Raw genomic sequence first — 16686 nt, 5'->3', positions numbered from 1 at the left:
TGGGGGGGGTGTGTAACTTTTCAACTCATGACAGAGAAATAGCAAGAACCTGTTGAAAGCACACAACTACTCTCAGGTCCTGCAAATCAAATCTTAGAAATAACCCCACAAATTATTTCTGGTTAATCCTCTTGAACTCATGACGTAGTTACGGTCGGGTTCAGGATCTGGGTTGTGTTTTCTGTTTGTTTCTTTTTACAAAGCACCGTTTGGACTGCTGTTTAAGCAACCTACCATCCAGATCTGTTTGTTGACACAAGCCATGTGGAGATAAGCATGTCTATCTTTTATAATCAGCGTCAGGAGTTAAAATCAATTTCAAGTTCCTGAGTTGCATCATGATTTTTTTTGCCCCCCTAAGTCTTGGTTCCACTGTAATTTAGACTCTTAAAATTCAGTTATTCTATAGATTTTTTTTTTTCTTCTTTCTGATCACATATAAGTGCATTTAATTAGGTAGTATTGTTGTTCCTTAACTTATAAAACCAAGAGTGTATGTATAAGGAGGGAAAAAAAGGTGGGACCGTATATACACAAAACTGTGTGTTTTGTTTGCCAGCAGCTGTGACGGAATAATGCCAGGGAACAAGAATGACAGCAAACAGGGCTTGCTTCGTACATTTAAAAACCATTTAAGGCATTAAAAAGCATACAAGAAATGCGACCCTGAACTTAATTTCCTGCAGTGTGTGGAGGTTCATGTCTCCCTACAGAGTCCCACAGAAGTGGCTGTGACATTTCTTGGTACACCCACGCAGCTTGGATGGAGGGATCATCGCTTAGGCTTGTACAGGGTGGGCTTCCCACAGAAGACAACTGTGGGCACTTTTTTAACTTACTTTAGTAACACATAGTGTGGAGCAGTGATGTTTCCTCGTGCGATGGTATTGATTTTTGACTGCTATTACATTTTACCCTGTACTTGGACAGAAAAGCAGGAAGAAGTGACGCTTACGGATAAATAGATGTTGAGGTGGATATATAGTTATCTTTTTCTATTGAATTACTGTGAGAGATCCATGACATACCTTCTAACCTCTCCAAAATGTATCTTTTCATTAAGTCACATTTAAAATAAATATCCATCAGCTAAGCAGTACTTTCTATAGCAACTAGTGATACGCTACCAAGGGATTCCCTTGGTGTTCGTGACCTTGCTTTTATCATAGTGTCACTTGATACATCTCCTGCTGTAGAAGTAAATGCCTTTGGTTTATCTACATCGGCACTTGTTTCTGTGAATGCCTTGGCACAGGCTTAACATTTGGAGACTGGGATCCTGTGACCAGGTTCTGGTTCATTGCCATTATCTCACACGTGTCACGGGGCATCAGCATTTCCCGTAAGTGCTAAGCCTTTCTTGGTATGTGTGTCTGAAATAGTAACCATCTGATATCACTCTCTTGTATCTTACCCCGTATATGCTTTAGGAAATTGAGCAGGATGAAAGCGTTTGGGAGAATATTATTCACCAGTTTGCCAAATAAGATTCCATCTATAGTCTTCAAATGCTTGCAGGTCAGCAGTTTCAGAGAAGCTGTCAGGTGTTTTTCTCTTAAGTGAAACGAGATTTCCTTTTTAACTGTTAAAATGTTTTAAGGACGTGTGCTAAAAGTTTTGAAACCAGGGGTTTAGATCTGCTGGTTCATTTGTCCGTTCTGCAGGTTTCCAAGTTCGTACCTACATGTCTCATTCGTAGTACTTTTGCACGCAGTGATGTTATGACGCATGGGGAATTTCGGAAAGTCTTGCAGATGCCTTCGGTGCCTCCTTGGGAAGCTGATCCATGCTGGTGGCTCTTGACGCTCGTGCTTATCTCAGTGAGGCTCTGGATTGGTGCAGGGTCCTGCTTATAATGGCCTCTGGCTTTGAAATGAAAGGGTGCCTTTCTAGTTTTTACTACACTCTGTAGTCTTTCATTTTTTTTACAACAAAGTGTCGATATGCATCACTGAATATAACAAATTAAAAACAAGGATTACAAAGTCTGGTCACTATATTCATGTTGTGTAGGGCATTCAACATGGGGATTGCACAAAAGGAGAAGTCAAGTGAAATGACCATCAAAGGCTGGGATGTCCTGGGTAACAAGCCACATGAGGCACTTGAAACCATCCCTTAATGGGATTTGGGGTTGTGGATCTGGGTGCGATCTTCGTGTAAATGCGAAGCTGTGAAGCTGATTATGCTTTTTGATGTACACGTGGACATGATGCAAATATCCTACTTTGTAAACCTCGCAAATCATGACTGTCGTTTAGCCTGGGTATCGTATGCCATCTTATGTTAATGCTACACCAAGTAAGCCTTTCCCTTCCAAAAGAACGTGCTAGTACTAGTAGTTGTCTGATTTTTCAGCCTCATGACAAGAAGCCTGAGGTTTTGTCAGCGGTAACAGTTTTCGGTCCAATGGGTGCGTGCACACGCAATAATGAAGATGTTGCAGATCCTTGCAGAAAGACCTCTTTTGAAGATCTAACTGCATCTGAGCTGCCAGCGTTGCTGACAGACCGCATTCAGTCAACAGCGAGGAAAATACCGGTACCCTTCTACACAAATCAGTGCTATCGGAAATTGAGCACAGATCACACAAAAGCCTCGTACAGAAGTCCCATTTCTAGATAAACCTCGTCAACGATGCCCTCGCTTCCATGGAAGTCAGGATTGCGTTGCAGGATCATGGCCTGCCTGCCTTGTCTTCTTGCCTGACTTCGAAGTGCTTTTTAGGTAATTTGTTTCCACTGCAAGAACAGTTTAACTCTTCTGTATCTTTCTGAGAGGAAGAATATGCTTATAAACATTGTCAAATGCAATGCAATGTTATTAGTCTACTCCAGGAAGGTGAAAATGTTCTTACATAAACATGTTATCCTTATGTGCTGATTTTTCTCTCTGCGTGTTATACTGATGAGTTCTGTATAAATAAAGTTTAGTAGAGGAATTCTGATAACTGAACCATTTTCATAATAATTGTGAATCTTTATAACTGAACACATCAGATATTTGAAACTAAGCTTAATAATTTCCTTTCTTCCCTATAGCAAAATCTTATTTATCTAGGATCATCTATTTCATCTATTAAAGCTTATGAGTAGGTGGCTTACAATGAAAAATGGTGGTTAATATTATAGGAACGTTCAACCCAGTAAATGCATTTTGACAGGCTTTGATGGCTTGAAATCAGTCTTTGTATTCAGAATGGATTACCAGATTTATTTAGTTGCCACAGCATGTTTTTGAGTTTATGCTTTGTAAGTAAATATTTTGCTTATTTATACCAAAAGCAGTTGTGGCTAAGTACTTACAGGGGTGTTTTCAAAAGTGCTCGGCAGCTTTTAAAGCTCCCGCTAAGGCCGCGGTTAGATTCCCACTGGGAAACAAAGGCCAGTGTGAGCACATACGAAAAAACTTCTATCCTTAATTCTTTGCAGGGAAACAGAAGAGCTACAGTTCAGCATCAGACATTAACATAAGCACAACCACCTGGAGGTTTAGTCATGGATAAAACAATGGAATTTATCTTTGTGTCCTTTGTTCTTTCTTCGTGCTGGAATAATGAAGGAGTAGTGAAGCAAGCTGGCGTCAGGATTCAGTTCGCGCGGGTTATTCCTGCTTGCATGTTCCCCTTTTAGCTGATGCCCCTGCAGTTTACTGTGAGATGTGGTACGGTGGGTCTGGCCTGATTAGGCAACTCCGTTATTCCTGATATTGCACTAAAATTTCTCCCATAAACATTCTGAAGATGCAGAAAAGTGGCATCGCAGGGCACAATACAGGCAGACCGGGAGAACTGTTGAATATTTTACGTGCAGACTCTCCGTGGGGAACGCAGATGTGCATCTGTAGGTGGTGTGGCGACAGATCAACTATCTCCATCCCCAGAAGAGCTGTCGGTGCCTGCCTGGTGCTGTGACCCAGCTGGGAGGACCCGTCCCCTCCTCTTAGTATGCTCCTAGGGATTTGCAGGGCCTTCTGAGTTACTTGGAAATGAATTGTTCACCATGGCAATAATCGACAGTTCAGTATGGCATATCGGATTAACTTTATTGTTCGTGGCAGTAAAATTATCCAAAAGGGAGGAATCCTGTAACGGCTTCATTTTAAGGGTCAGTATTTGCAGGGTTCCTGTTTTGTAGTAGCGTGTGTGTTGAGGTTTTTCAGCAAAGTCCACCGCCATCTTACTGCTCCTAGCTTACAGTGTGTTTGTTGGAAGAGTTACAGAAATAGGAATTTCTGCAGGTTTCTTCATTTGGAACTCATCTGCCATTTCTGCTAATTTGACCTAAACTTGTTCTGTGTACTCAGTTAAAAAACAAAAATCGCAGTTTCATGGGTTTCAAGGCACAAACCCACCTCAGTTGTCATCTGTGCTGATCTGCTGAGTTTATGGATGGCTATGGCGGAATCACTGTGGTTCAGATTTGTCATCGATCAGTAATTTTGCAGGAAATTCTGGGCTTTTTCCTTCTGTCTGTGACTAAAATACTGTCTCTGTCTTATACTCATCCATTAAACCAAATGTGTGCAGGTGTAACTTCTGCAGCAAATGATGCATGTCATCATTTTATCATTTGCAGTCCCTTCAATAGTTTTTTGGGGTTCATGCTCAGACCAATAAATCACTGACGTTTTCCAGAGCTGGGTGCAAGGCTGAAATAATGCCGTGTAATCTTGTGGGCATGGAGCACTTGCCAGGCAGGTTACTAGAAATAAGTGGTTGGTCACCTTAACTTTTAAAACAGAAAATTTGCCGGTCGGTTGGTGTTTTCTGCCAGCTGGCCACGTAATTTCTCTGGAAAATGTTATTTGCAACTATCAAAACGAACCATTTTATGACCTCGGGAGAGGAATATTCTGTCTGTCTGTCTTAGCTGCTCTTTTAAATGGCATTGAATTTGCTAAATGGCTACCATGACTATCTAGATAACCTTTGAAGGCTATTGTTAGAGAATAGATTTTAATCTTTTATTTGAATAGACCTTACTATCGCAGCATCTCCGTGGCAGTATCAGTGTGCGTATAGAGAGCGATGATACTATACGTTGTACAACAAAGTTAACCCTGTATGTATTGGTGACTGCTAAGTTAGCAAACTGGCAGAAGTAGTGCCTAAGAAGTAATTTCTTGGACAGTGGTGTGAGACACCAACAGGCAAAGTTATCTCAAGTTTTGCTGCTTTCTGTTCTATAACACATGAAACGAAGCTTAGTAGAGAGGTGCTACTTCTGTCAGCAACAAGCTAAAAACAAGTGGTAGTTTGTTGCAAATCCACTACTCCCTACTGACAAACACAGTTAAATCACCTGCTAAATTTTCTGTCTGTTTTAACTTACTGCTTTTATTTTTTGGTGCATTCAAAAGCCGTCGGACTGACTCCGTTTCTGTTAAATACTGTGAATTTCTCTTTTTGTTCTTTACACTCTACACTCAGCATTAAAAAAAAAAAAAAAAAAGAGGACCCTTACTATGATAATTCCTTTTGAGCACATTGATGAAAGTTTTGGTTGTTGTTGTTTTCAAGTTATCCGTTTTCCCATGGGAGTTTTCATAGTTCATGAGCCACAGGATTAGAACCTGCACCACAGCGATTTCTTGGGGTTGGTTTGTTTTTATAACCTCTTGTTAAAGTGGTTTTTGAAATTTGGACATGTAACGCTGTTTTCTCATCAGTTCCACCGTTGCAATGTACTCTTATGTCTCGTGATTAACAGGCAAATAGTAAAGCAGATGTTAGTTCGTGTGTTCTATACTGAAAAAGTTGAGAGGGATTTCTCTGCTGGTTTTGTATGTATTTTTAAAGTAACTTATTTTGATAGGAGCCTTCAAAAAACCTTGGAGCTATTTTTAAAGTTTTGAAGATGTGATGCTGTTCCAGTAGTTTTGCATATTAAATTTCTTCCTTTACACGAATATCTAGTTTTTGCCCCGGAGCCTGAATTACATCTGTAACAGCTGAGGGTTACTTCAGTGTTTTCCTGGACACATTTTCATGCTGATCAGATGTATCGGGGCAAATGGCCACATTGATGGGAGGGTTACTGAGATCTGGTTTGCCCTTATCCTTTCTTCAGCAGGTACCTGAGCAACAACTGCTTTTCTTCTGTTTCCTTAAATCTGCTCTGTTGCTTCTGTTTCCCGATTTAGTCATTTTACACATTTTTATTTCCTCTTCTGAGATGCAATGGGAGGTTGCTTTGCCTTTGATCTTCATTTTTCTTTGGAAGTCCTACTTCAGCTTCTGGGGCGGGGGGGGGGGGGGGAGGGAGGGAATGTTTCCAATTCTAACAAACTGAATGCGCCTTTGCAATTTTGACCTTATTCCCCCCCAAATTGTGCCTGCGGGGGCATGTGCTGTGGGAATTGTAAGATGGGTGCTCCGACGTGCTGTCAGCGCAGTGACAGGAGCCGGTGACGTCTGAGGATGTGGATGCACCGTCCCATGTCGCCTGCACTGAAGAGTCGTGATGAAGGTTATAAATAGAATCACAGAATCATTTAGGTGGGAAAAGACCTTTAAGATGATGGGGTGCAGTCAGTGCTGCGTGTGCCTAAAGGGAGCGGCTCCGGGTGGGAACTGGGAATAGTCGGTACGAGGGTGAGCTGGAGAAGCTAAACTGTGCCTGGTGTACATCAGTGTAACCCTGAGATCCGGCAATGAAACCAACCCAGGGACCTCTTGGCTTTATGGGAAGTGCTGGCAGTAGACGTGGCTTGAAGAAATAAATGCTGGTGGTGGAAGAGCTGCCTGAAGTCTTGGAGGTTTCCTGCCCGTGTTGGCCTACGTGGCTCGCCGCACCGGACGAGAGCACTGTCCTCTGGGACTCGGTCCTCTCATCGGCCCATCTGCCCCACGCGGGGATACCGAGGAGCTTGTCGCAGGTGGGACCAGGTCCTGTGAGCGCCGGGGGGGAGGGAAGGATCCGGCCGCTTTTTTTTGCCGGCCCCGCTCGCCCACCGCCGCCGGCCGTGCGCCTCTGCCACCTAGTGGCCCGTTCTCCGGTCTGTGGGAAATAATCGTTGTACAAAGCCCGCGGATGACTTTCCTTTTTAAAAGTGTGGGATACCGAGAGTGCCTTGAAACGCTGGCAGTGGGTTCTGGGCTACGTCAAAGGCAGTTAAAAAAGGAGCCCGGGACAGGAGCTCGCGGTCCCTCACCGGCAGCCCTTGGCGTTGGAACTGCGGAACGTTCTGTGACGCCTGGCGGCAGGAGGGTGCGGGGTGGCCATTAGAAGGAGCACTGTTATTCTTGGTTTAAAACTCCTAATTCACCTACTCAATCAAAATATTTTACAAAATACCTTAATTTATTCACTTGAATTCCTATCTTTAAATGATTCATGATAATTGGAATTGGAGTTTATTATGCAACTTTGACATGTGAATATTTCAACTTCACCCTCATATGATTCCCTTTCCCCATCCCTCTCCCTTCTACCACCCCTGATAAAATAAATATTTTTCATTAATCTCTACTTTGTTTTCAAGGTCACTCCCTGGGACGACAGCGGCTGAATGTGCCTCGAATTTGAAGAAGATTTATACAGTACAAACAGTCCAGGTAAGGGGTATAGCTTTGCTACAGGAGCTGCCACACGTTATTAGTGTAACTTCACACCTTAAGTTTCGTTTTTCCTCATACAGTCGCAGTTGCGGCTTTGCTTACCTGTGGTATGAAATGTGAGTGTTGCTGGTTGTGTGTGGTATTACTTTGTCGTTGTTTGAATTCCATTTGGCTTTCCAGACCAGGAAAGGAGGAAGCATATTGGATTGATCAGGCAAGCCCCCACTTCTTAAACTTTCCTGAGTTTCTACTTGTGCCTCCATTGGATTGTTAAAATTGATGTATTTTAAATATTTTTCCTTCCTTTTCTCCATTTTTTTTTAAATACAGAAAATCATTACACAGACTAAAAGTTACAGCTTGTGGGGTTTTTTCCTTCTTTCTCTCCTTGAGCATGAATTAAAAAAAAAATTCTAGCAAACTGACTTGAATTAAAGTACTTTAAATCATGCAATACTTGCAGCAATGAGAAATTCTGCATGTCTCTATATCGTCTGCCAGTGCCGAGCAGTGGGCATCTCTTGCAAGTAAAATTGCATTTCTGTTTTAATACCACAGTTAGCGTGAAGTGTAGTGAATTGGTATTTGTCTCACCTTAATGCTAAGCTGACTCTAGTTCACTAAATCTCTGAAATTCTAAGGTAATGCCACAACCTTCTCTTTGAAGGAGCCCAGTCGTAGTGATCTACTGAAGTTTTAAATAAGGCTTTCTCATTAACGTCTGCCCAACTTGTTACATTGCATGAGATGTTTCTTCCCAGCTAATTGGCCTAAGAAACAAATTGGCTTTTGGATTTCTCTGGAGACGAGGTTATCAGTGGAAGTACTTTGGCATAAAGGATGGAAGTGTCCTGCAGACTCCTGGGAGAGGTTCCCTCTCACCTCTCCGTGTCAGCAGAATGTCCCCATCGGTCACGCAATGAAGTGACACTCTGAAGTTAGAGTTGCAACAGAAGTGGGTTTGTTTCAAAACTGCCTGCAATGGTTCTTGTTGAAAAAAGGACAGCGTAAGACCACAGACTAGTGTACACAGTACCTGGTGGTACCTGTTTTCCCACTCTGAATCTAGCTTTCATTATTTAAATAATTAGCTTTTATTGACTGAAAAACTTGAGGTTTTCTTCTCATCAGGTTGGGGTTTAAAATACAAAAACCTGCTTCAGGTCGTCTGGGAAGACTCATGATCTGGATGAGGTTATCAGAAGCTAGTAGCGTGGCCCATGACGTGTCTTACTGTGCCATCATACACGTAATATGATCTTCCTTGGGGAGCAAAACCAAAATCTTCGTTAACTTCATCACTGTCCTTCACGGGCAGTAGCTAGGCAATGAGGAATGCCAGTCTGCACCACCTGAAGGATGTTTGAAAACCAAAACCTTCCAAACTAAGTCCCTGGTTCAGGACACAAGAGCTCTCAAATATTTCCACAGCCATCTGCCGGCATAGCTCTGCTCCTTCTACTTCTGTCGGTAGCTTTAGGGTTTGGGCACACAACCAGGTAAGAGTAAGATGAAAGTTGAAACAGGTGTTTCGTACCAATTTTTTATATTTTTAATAGTCTTCCATCTCTTCTCATGGCTGGGTAACGGTAATGGCTGGCAGGTAGAATTGCCAAGGGCCACAAAATTGTATCGCACAAGGTTGCAATCTTCGTTTCTAAAGTTGTGCTAATGCTTAAGTGTTAGATAATACTTAATGACTTGTACTAATGCTTAATATTTCATCACTGCATGTTGATGCAACATAAGTCTTTAAAAATCCTTTCTTATTCTCAACTGTTGGATAAAGAAGAAAGGGGATTGGGATCTTTTCAATGATCCCTCCCTGTTGCTCACCACTGCTTTTGGGTGCCTTTTATCCACCCCAAACATGCATGACAGCTTCTGCTTTTACCAGCAGAAACGCTGGGAAGTAATCTGATGGTTCCTGGTAATTTGGATCTTCTAATTTCTCCCCCATTCCTGTATTAATATGTGCATCTCAAGTTCTTTGCATCGGTTGAAACTTTTCACTGTGATCTAGACAAAGTAGTCGGATTGCTAGTTAGGCATTTAGTTCAACAGAATTATTGTCTGTGGTGTTTTTGTAACACAAGATAATCATAATGAAGTTTTAGACTAGTCTTACGTGAAACAAGGTGGATATTTGATGTAAGTATATATTTTTAATGTGCTAAGGAAGCTTTTATGTACTGGTTTGTTCTGATACACTTAGTGTAACTCTGATTTTGATGATTTTTTTTGTCTCTCTATTCCTAAGGACTTTGATTCTAAAGTAATCCACAGTTCAACTGCTTCCCCTCTTTCTATCTCCACCTTATGCAGGATTGGCATCTAAAAAAAAAAAAAGTAGAAGAGAAATTGCAACAAGTTCTTTTCAGAGCATTTTATTATAACGTAGAAGGTGCCAGTTCTCTAAGAGCAGGATATGTAATTGTTTTAGAGAAAATGAACAAGGAAGTAAATCTGCATGAAACATACTCTTTTGTGTTAATGCAACTAGGTTTTTTGCTTTTTAAGGATTTCTGGAGCGTCTACAACAACATTCCTCCTGTGACAAATTTGCCTCTGAGATGTAGTTACCATTTAATGCGGGGAGAAAGACGGCCGCTTTGGTACGTATGCTATCACTAGACATTTCTGGGAATCGGCAGGGAAAAAACGGAGAATGCGGGGAGAAAGACGGCCGCTTTGGTACGTATGCTATCACTAGACATTTCTGGGAATCGGCAGTCAGAAAACCTGGAGTGGTGAAAGGAGGCAGGCACGGGGCAGGAGTGTTGTTTCTGTTGCCTGCAAATGCCTGAACTTATGAGACCTACGAAGGAAATATCCTAAGGATCTTGTTAAGCTTAAAAGTGACTTGTACTAAGGAGTCTCTATTAAAACCAGACTGTAATTTAATTGTCCACCTCTGAACATAACTGTAAGAAAGAAATTAAGCAATTAAAATATACTTCTGAATTTCAATTCAAGAATACACAGAATATGTTACTTCTATTTGAATTATTTTTAACTTGCATATTTTTTTCTTCCCACTGAAGCTAGTGTAATAATAATGCAAATGACTGATGGTCCTTAACTGTTCTTCACCTGTGCAAAAGCGTATAAATGCACATGTACCTCGGATTAAAACTACCTTAAGGCATTATGAAGTGATTCGTTGCAGCAAATTCCTACTTGATTGCAGGATAGTAATGGAACAAAGTATAAATCACTGAGGTTTCCCTTTCAGAAATTGCCTTTTGCCTACCTTTTTCTTGGTGAAGTTCCATCACATCGTAATTAGATAGCCTAAGCACTTTCTGCAGAGTTTTGATCTTTTTGGCATCGTTTGCATAGATTGTGATTGGATTAGGGTTCTTTAACTTGATCGTAGTATGTCTGACTGGGTGGTGACTTACTACAGGGGGTTTCTGTCCTGATCTACTGAAGAAGTAAATAATTTTCTCAAGTGAAATGCATCTGAAGGGCTACGTTATTGCTTTAAAAATACCGTGACTGGTCAGGGTAGCTAAATTGGATTTGAAAGGAATATTGGTGTCTGTGTAAATCAACTGGGCCATTGTGTGCAGGTCTTGATATTTTTGTAAGGATGAGTGGGAACATTTTGGGGTTTGTTCTATTTTTAGTTTTGATTTGGCAAGTGACTATGAAAGGTGTGAAATGCAAAGATCTTTTCTGAAACTACTACATCGGTTTTAAGACTGTCAAAGTAAATGTAGATGCTGTATTTTAGGAAAGGGATTGCAAGAGGTTGATCTCATCAGTAACCCGCTAACTCTTCAGTAATTACTGCCGAGAAGCTTTTTCTCAGATTACAGTTACGGTATACTGGCTAATTGCAGCATTGCTTTTTAGGAAGAAAAACAAATTCTGAAGTAAGAATTGAGGACTGCAGGTTTTTGAAGGTGTCCTTCTGAAGTTTTCCCCCTCTTTTCCCCAGTGTTTGCCTAGATTGGTGGGAGACCGTTGACCCTGGGGAATCTTTATAGGTCTCATACTGCCCTTAGATATTCCAAAGATGAATTTTAGGTTATTCCTTAAACTTTGCTATTACAGAGTTTTAACGGGAAACTAGAACCCTAATTTAAAATCTTTTAAAAAGAATTGTGGCAGAATAAACTTGAAGCTCACAGGTTTGTACGTTGTGCCTTTGTCATTATGAGGCAGTTTAATGGTTATGTCTGCCCTGACCCTGGGCAGCTTCAGTCTTTCCTTTAATAAGGGCAATTAATTTCTAACTGTCACAAAACCGAAATGAAGTGCTCTCCTGTTCTTTTGTTAAACTGGATAAACCTGAGAGTAATAAGCTGCTTCTGTGAAAATATGCCAGAGTTTTTTCCAAAATAAAAGGTTACCATAGTAAAACATAAAATTGCGTTGTGGCTTGTTCCCATACGGTGTGCAGCCACCTCAAAGATGGTCTGTAGTCAGGGAAAATGTGTTTTCCAACACACAAAACTTAGGAAAGGGATTAGGTGTTGAGAGATACACTTCATCCGAACAGTGAAAGAATTGTCCCTGATGTCGGAAGTCGTAGCTCAAGTCATGCTACCTGGAGTTAGTAATTGCTTTTCAAATGGGATTTTTCTGGGAAAATTGAAGCCCAAACATAGTTTTATCTAGATGTGGATTCGAATATTTATTTTACTGATCTATTTCCCATAACCAGGGAAGAAGAAAGCAATGCCAAAGGAGGTATATGGAAAATGAAGGTCCCTAAAGAAAGTACGGTATGTTATATTGACTTTTTACTTACACATTGTTCAGTAAGGGGGTTTCTTTAAACTCCATCTAATAAAGCTGTTGTAAAGCTTTTTAGTTCTGACATCACCCAACACAACAACCGAACGCTATTTTAACATCTAGAACCTTTCATTTTAAGACAATGAGCAAAAGTTTCATTTCAGGTAATTCCACCTCTCTTGCTTTTGGTAACACTTGTTGATGTATTATCAAGCAAATGAAGGCTGCAGTGTTATACTCTCTTTCCATTTGGAAACACAGTATTTTATAATCACCTGTGTTCTCAAGACCGTTTGTTTACAGGCATGCAAAGAAAAATATAAAAATCTTTCTGTGATAATATCATATGCTAAATTGTAGCCAGAACCTCAGTAATGCTCTTCAGAAGTCCACACGCACAGTCCAGCACAACTTTCAGAGTTTCACTGAAATGCTCCTAAAGGCTCTGGCCTTTTTTCTGCTTGGCACTGCTTGTTTGCACCTATGGAGGGCTGTGAGTAGCGCTGTCACTTTCTGTAGCCAAGCGCGGACCAAGGCGTTGTTTCCACCGATACCTAATCCCGTCTCATGGCTCGCTCCCGCTGGAAGGGCGAAGATCTTGCTCATTCTCTCCTGATCGCTCTTGCACTGGCTCTGGTGCTCACCGGACTGTCTCGTGAGCCAGCCTAATGCACTGACGTCACAAAAAGTCTCCTATTTATTTTATTTTTAATTTGAGTGTATGGCCAGGAGAGTTTTTTGATGGGCGTAGGGGCTAAAGGAGAAGAGACAAGTAGGATCACCCCCTTTGGCAACAGTGAGTTGTCAGATCACCTTGTGTGCATCTTGTGAAACTGCAGTGCTGCTCCGTTTTTTTTCCCCTCTTTTTTTGAATTTAAAAATGTGACAGAAAATCTGTTCAGGCATGTCATTGTTCTAGCCCTGCTGAAATAATTGGGTTTCTCTTTACGCCCCTAATCAAACGCATGTGAGTAACTTCTCCGGTGAACTGTCACAGCGAGGAGGTTTGACCTCTTCACACATGGCGTGTATGTGTGTAAGTGTGTTCTGGATTAGGACTTTAAACACAAGAAGTGAAGTGTCAGAAAAATGTGATAGCCTTGCAGAAGGCATTAAATGCTGAAAGATGGTACTTGAAATTTCAGCCAAAAGTTAATTGATTTTTGCCTGTGGGCTTTTTCCCCATATGTGAATTGCAGCTTTCCTCCCCTGCAGTCCCAAGGGATCAGAAAAGACTGAAATTTTCTTTCCCCTTATAATCCAAGGGGTGAAGATTGTCAGAAGTGACAAGTGGTTTGGGGAGCCTGCATTGCTGGGTGGTGAATTTAGGGACCTCAGAGGCCTTGTTTTTCAGAGGCCGAATGACAGCCCCTTTTTGAAATGAAGGTACTTTTTGATCTCTCAAATGACATACCACACATCCCAGGTCACTTCGGAAAGGTTTAATTGAAGGTGAATTTCAGTCAGCTTGTAGTGCCTCTGTAAATAGCATAAATAATACCTTTATGCGTATTTCTCATTTTTGGCTTCATTCTTCAAATCGTCACATGTGCACGCAGCATCTCCTTGGCTCAGATGAACCGTCACGTACAGACCGAACTCAAAAAGATGATACGCTGTGGCAGTGCTCAGTGAGGCTGTGGAGGGAGGGAAATGCAGGGTTTTTTCTAAAGATACTAGTCTTTCAAGTGGTATGAAAAACTGACCGACAAAATACTGACACTTAAATGTTGTTGCACGTGTAGAGTGACGCTTCTGTGTGCCAATTTTTAATACGAAAACTAATACTTTTTAGATCCTCATAAGCCTGATCCTGCAACTGCTTACTACTGGATGAAGTGCTTCCTACCCTTGAGACCATTAGGACAACTCACAGTAGTGAGCGCTGCGCCTGGCAATGAGAGCGTGCGTGGTCAGTCCCATCATTCATCTCTGAGCTGTTCCGCTGGCAGGCAAAAGGCACCGTGTCAGAGGCTGTCACGCCGACGTCTTCCACCTGCCTCGGGAACCATCGCATCAGATGGTCCTTCCCATAGCACGGCTTTATGTGATGCGTTGGGTTAGATGACGATGAGTCACAGAAAGCCTTTGTATTCTGAAAGGTGGCTTAGGAGTACTCAGGAACGCCGTTAAAGCGGTTTATTAGTTTGTCATCTTCATGGCTGCTTGCTTTTTGTCTTAACCTGGTGCACTTCATTTGCTGGGTTTTTTAATAGTACTAAAACTCAAGCTAACTTCATATAGCAGAAAAGACATTCCTTAAAAGTAGTATATGAAAAAGTCAGTACGGTGATACAAACAAATACACATGTTGCCGTGTTCTTTTAAAAAACAAATAATTAAAAACACTCTGTCCCTGTAAACCCACACCTTGGAGCATTACGTTGGTCCAGATGCACTTGAAGTTTTGCATGGGCTTTGGCTTAGGTGATAACAAGTGTCAAAAGCAAGTAACAGAGTAATTAGTCTAACAGCCAAAATAAACTGGCAGATAGCTTCCCCCCCTGTTTTAATTCTCTAGTGAGCATTTGAATTTGTTGAAAGATGGACTTATTTCATAGTCCAGGCAAATGAGAGGTGACGTTTAAATATAAATCAATTTAATTTACTGGTAGGGTTTTCAGATACTTTTCTTAAAGTGGTTAGTAATTCTTTTCTGTAGAAACAAATGATCACAAGCGGAGCCTTACCATCTTTTATCATGGGAAATTCTTGGGAGAAATCTACTTTCAGGCTTTACATTAACTAGTGCATTCAGGATGAGTTGTGGACACAGATATAGCGAAGGTAAACTTAACTTACTGTTAAATATTTAAAATATTTATTAGAACAATTCTGTGTAACAGTATGTATTTTCAAGGTCTAAATTCTTGCTCCAACTGGATTGAGGAAATTAATTATATAACACAGCATGTATTTACAATAAATACTCTTTTTTGTCTAGACAACCTCAGAAAGAGAATGCACTCAAAACTGAGCTAACAAACCCAACTTTTAAATTAAAGAAAAATAATGCAAATGTAACTCTGCATTTTTTTTTTTCTTTTCTTTTTCTTTTTCCCCTCCTTAGGCTGCAGTTTGGAAAGAGCTACTGTTAGCAACTATTGGAGAGCAGTTTACGGATTGTTGTGCAGCAGGTAACGTAAAAATGATTTAGGCTAGCATGACAAATTGAGTTTGAATACAGAACATGGAAACACTGCTAAAATGGGGTATAGGGCTGGAAATCATATTTATATCTGTTGTCATTAAGAAGAGGACAAGGTATTCTGACTGTCTTAGCACAAGACTCAAGCTCAACAGCTTGCATCCCTGGGAAGCCAGCAGGTTTTCTAGTTATTAAATATCTATCTGTTAGCCAGTATTTAAATGATTAATATTCATTCTCCAATTAGAGGATGCTGGAACCCCAAATGACACTTCTGTACAGATTGTTTGTACTATCACTGCTGGAAGCAACTAAATTAGATAGATGCTCCCATTAGCCCTCATGGTCCCTTCTGGTTAGGAGTTGTCAGGGGAAGCACTAGTGCAGACCTGAAGCAGAGGGAAGCTGCGTGGTTTGCCTGTGGTGACATTAAAAGCCCATAGCAGGGCCATAACACAAACCTGGCTCTCCTGAATCCCAGGTTAGCACTCTACCCAGAAGCAATATTTTCATTATGGCTTAAAAATACTGCTTAGGTCAAGGTAATCTTTAATGCAATTGAATTTACATAAATATTCTTAAAATACTTTGCTGGTTTACTGGAAAACAGGCATTAATCATCCAGAAGCTCACATGTGATTTTGGTTAGAGGTAATAATTTAATGAATTTGCTTTCAGAATAAATATCTTCTCTAGGCTTGCAAGGTTGCGCGTTTCATTTGGAAATGGACTCTGGGAAGGGACTGTGAACGCTGGCTGGCTTAAGATAGATCATCAAATGCTGCTTCTTAGTCGTGAAAAGTCTGTGACCTTAATTCGTTAAGGTTCGGTTACAGAACTGTTTCTTGCTTCTGGGTGAAGCGAATGATGAACTTACTGATTGTCCTGGTTTCGGCAGTGATAGAGTTAATTTCCTTCCCAGTAACTGGTACAGTGCTGTGGTTTGGATTTAGGGTGAGAACAATGTTGATAACACACCGATGTTTTAGTTGTGGCTGAGCAGTGCTTACACTAGTCAAGGACTTTTCAGCTCCCCGTGCTCTACCGACTGAGCAGGCTGGAGGTGCACAAGAAGCTGGGAGGGGGCACAGCCAGGACAGCTGACCCCAGCTGGCCAAAGGGACATTCCATACCCTGGGATGTCATGCTCGGTATATAAAGCTGGGGGAAGAAGGAGGAAGGGGGGGACGTTCAGAGTGATGGCGTTTGTCTTCCCAAGTCACCGTTA

General features: G+C 41.3%; 1 protein-coding gene and 1 long non-coding RNA gene across 2 annotated transcripts in view; both read left to right on the top strand.

Annotated features, from left to right (window-relative positions):
* Positions 1-2944, top strand: part of LOC109279593 — a 4022-nt gene extending 1078 nt beyond the window's left edge. The window contains exon 2 of the long non-coding RNA XR_002086242.1: positions 2359-2944. This is a non-coding gene — a long non-coding RNA (uncharacterized LOC109279593). The remainder of the gene's footprint in view (positions 1-2358) is intronic.
* A 1057-nt stretch (positions 2945-4001) lies between these two features.
* Positions 4002-16686, top strand: part of EIF4E3 (eukaryotic translation initiation factor 4E family member 3) — a 16377-nt gene continuing 3692 nt past the window's right edge. The window contains exons 1-6 of the mRNA XM_009283374.1: positions 4002-4022; positions 6740-6879; positions 7486-7558; positions 10082-10176; positions 12237-12297; positions 15381-15447. Coding sequence (XP_009281649.1) covers positions 4002-4022; positions 6740-6879; positions 7486-7558; positions 10082-10176; positions 12237-12297; positions 15381-15447 — 457 coding nt within the window. The remainder of the gene's footprint in view (positions 4023-6739; positions 6880-7485; positions 7559-10081; positions 10177-12236; positions 12298-15380; positions 15448-16686) is intronic.

This window comes from Aptenodytes forsteri, unplaced genomic scaffold, assembly GCF_000699145.1.
Source record: "Aptenodytes forsteri isolate BGI_AS27 unplaced genomic scaffold, ASM69914v1 Scaffold262, whole genome shotgun sequence".
In the NCBI taxonomy this organism is placed as follows: domain Eukaryota; kingdom Metazoa; phylum Chordata; class Aves; order Sphenisciformes; family Spheniscidae; genus Aptenodytes; species Aptenodytes forsteri.
The sequence above is the reverse complement of the archived record's forward strand: the minus strand, read 5'-3'. Positions and strand labels throughout refer to the sequence as shown.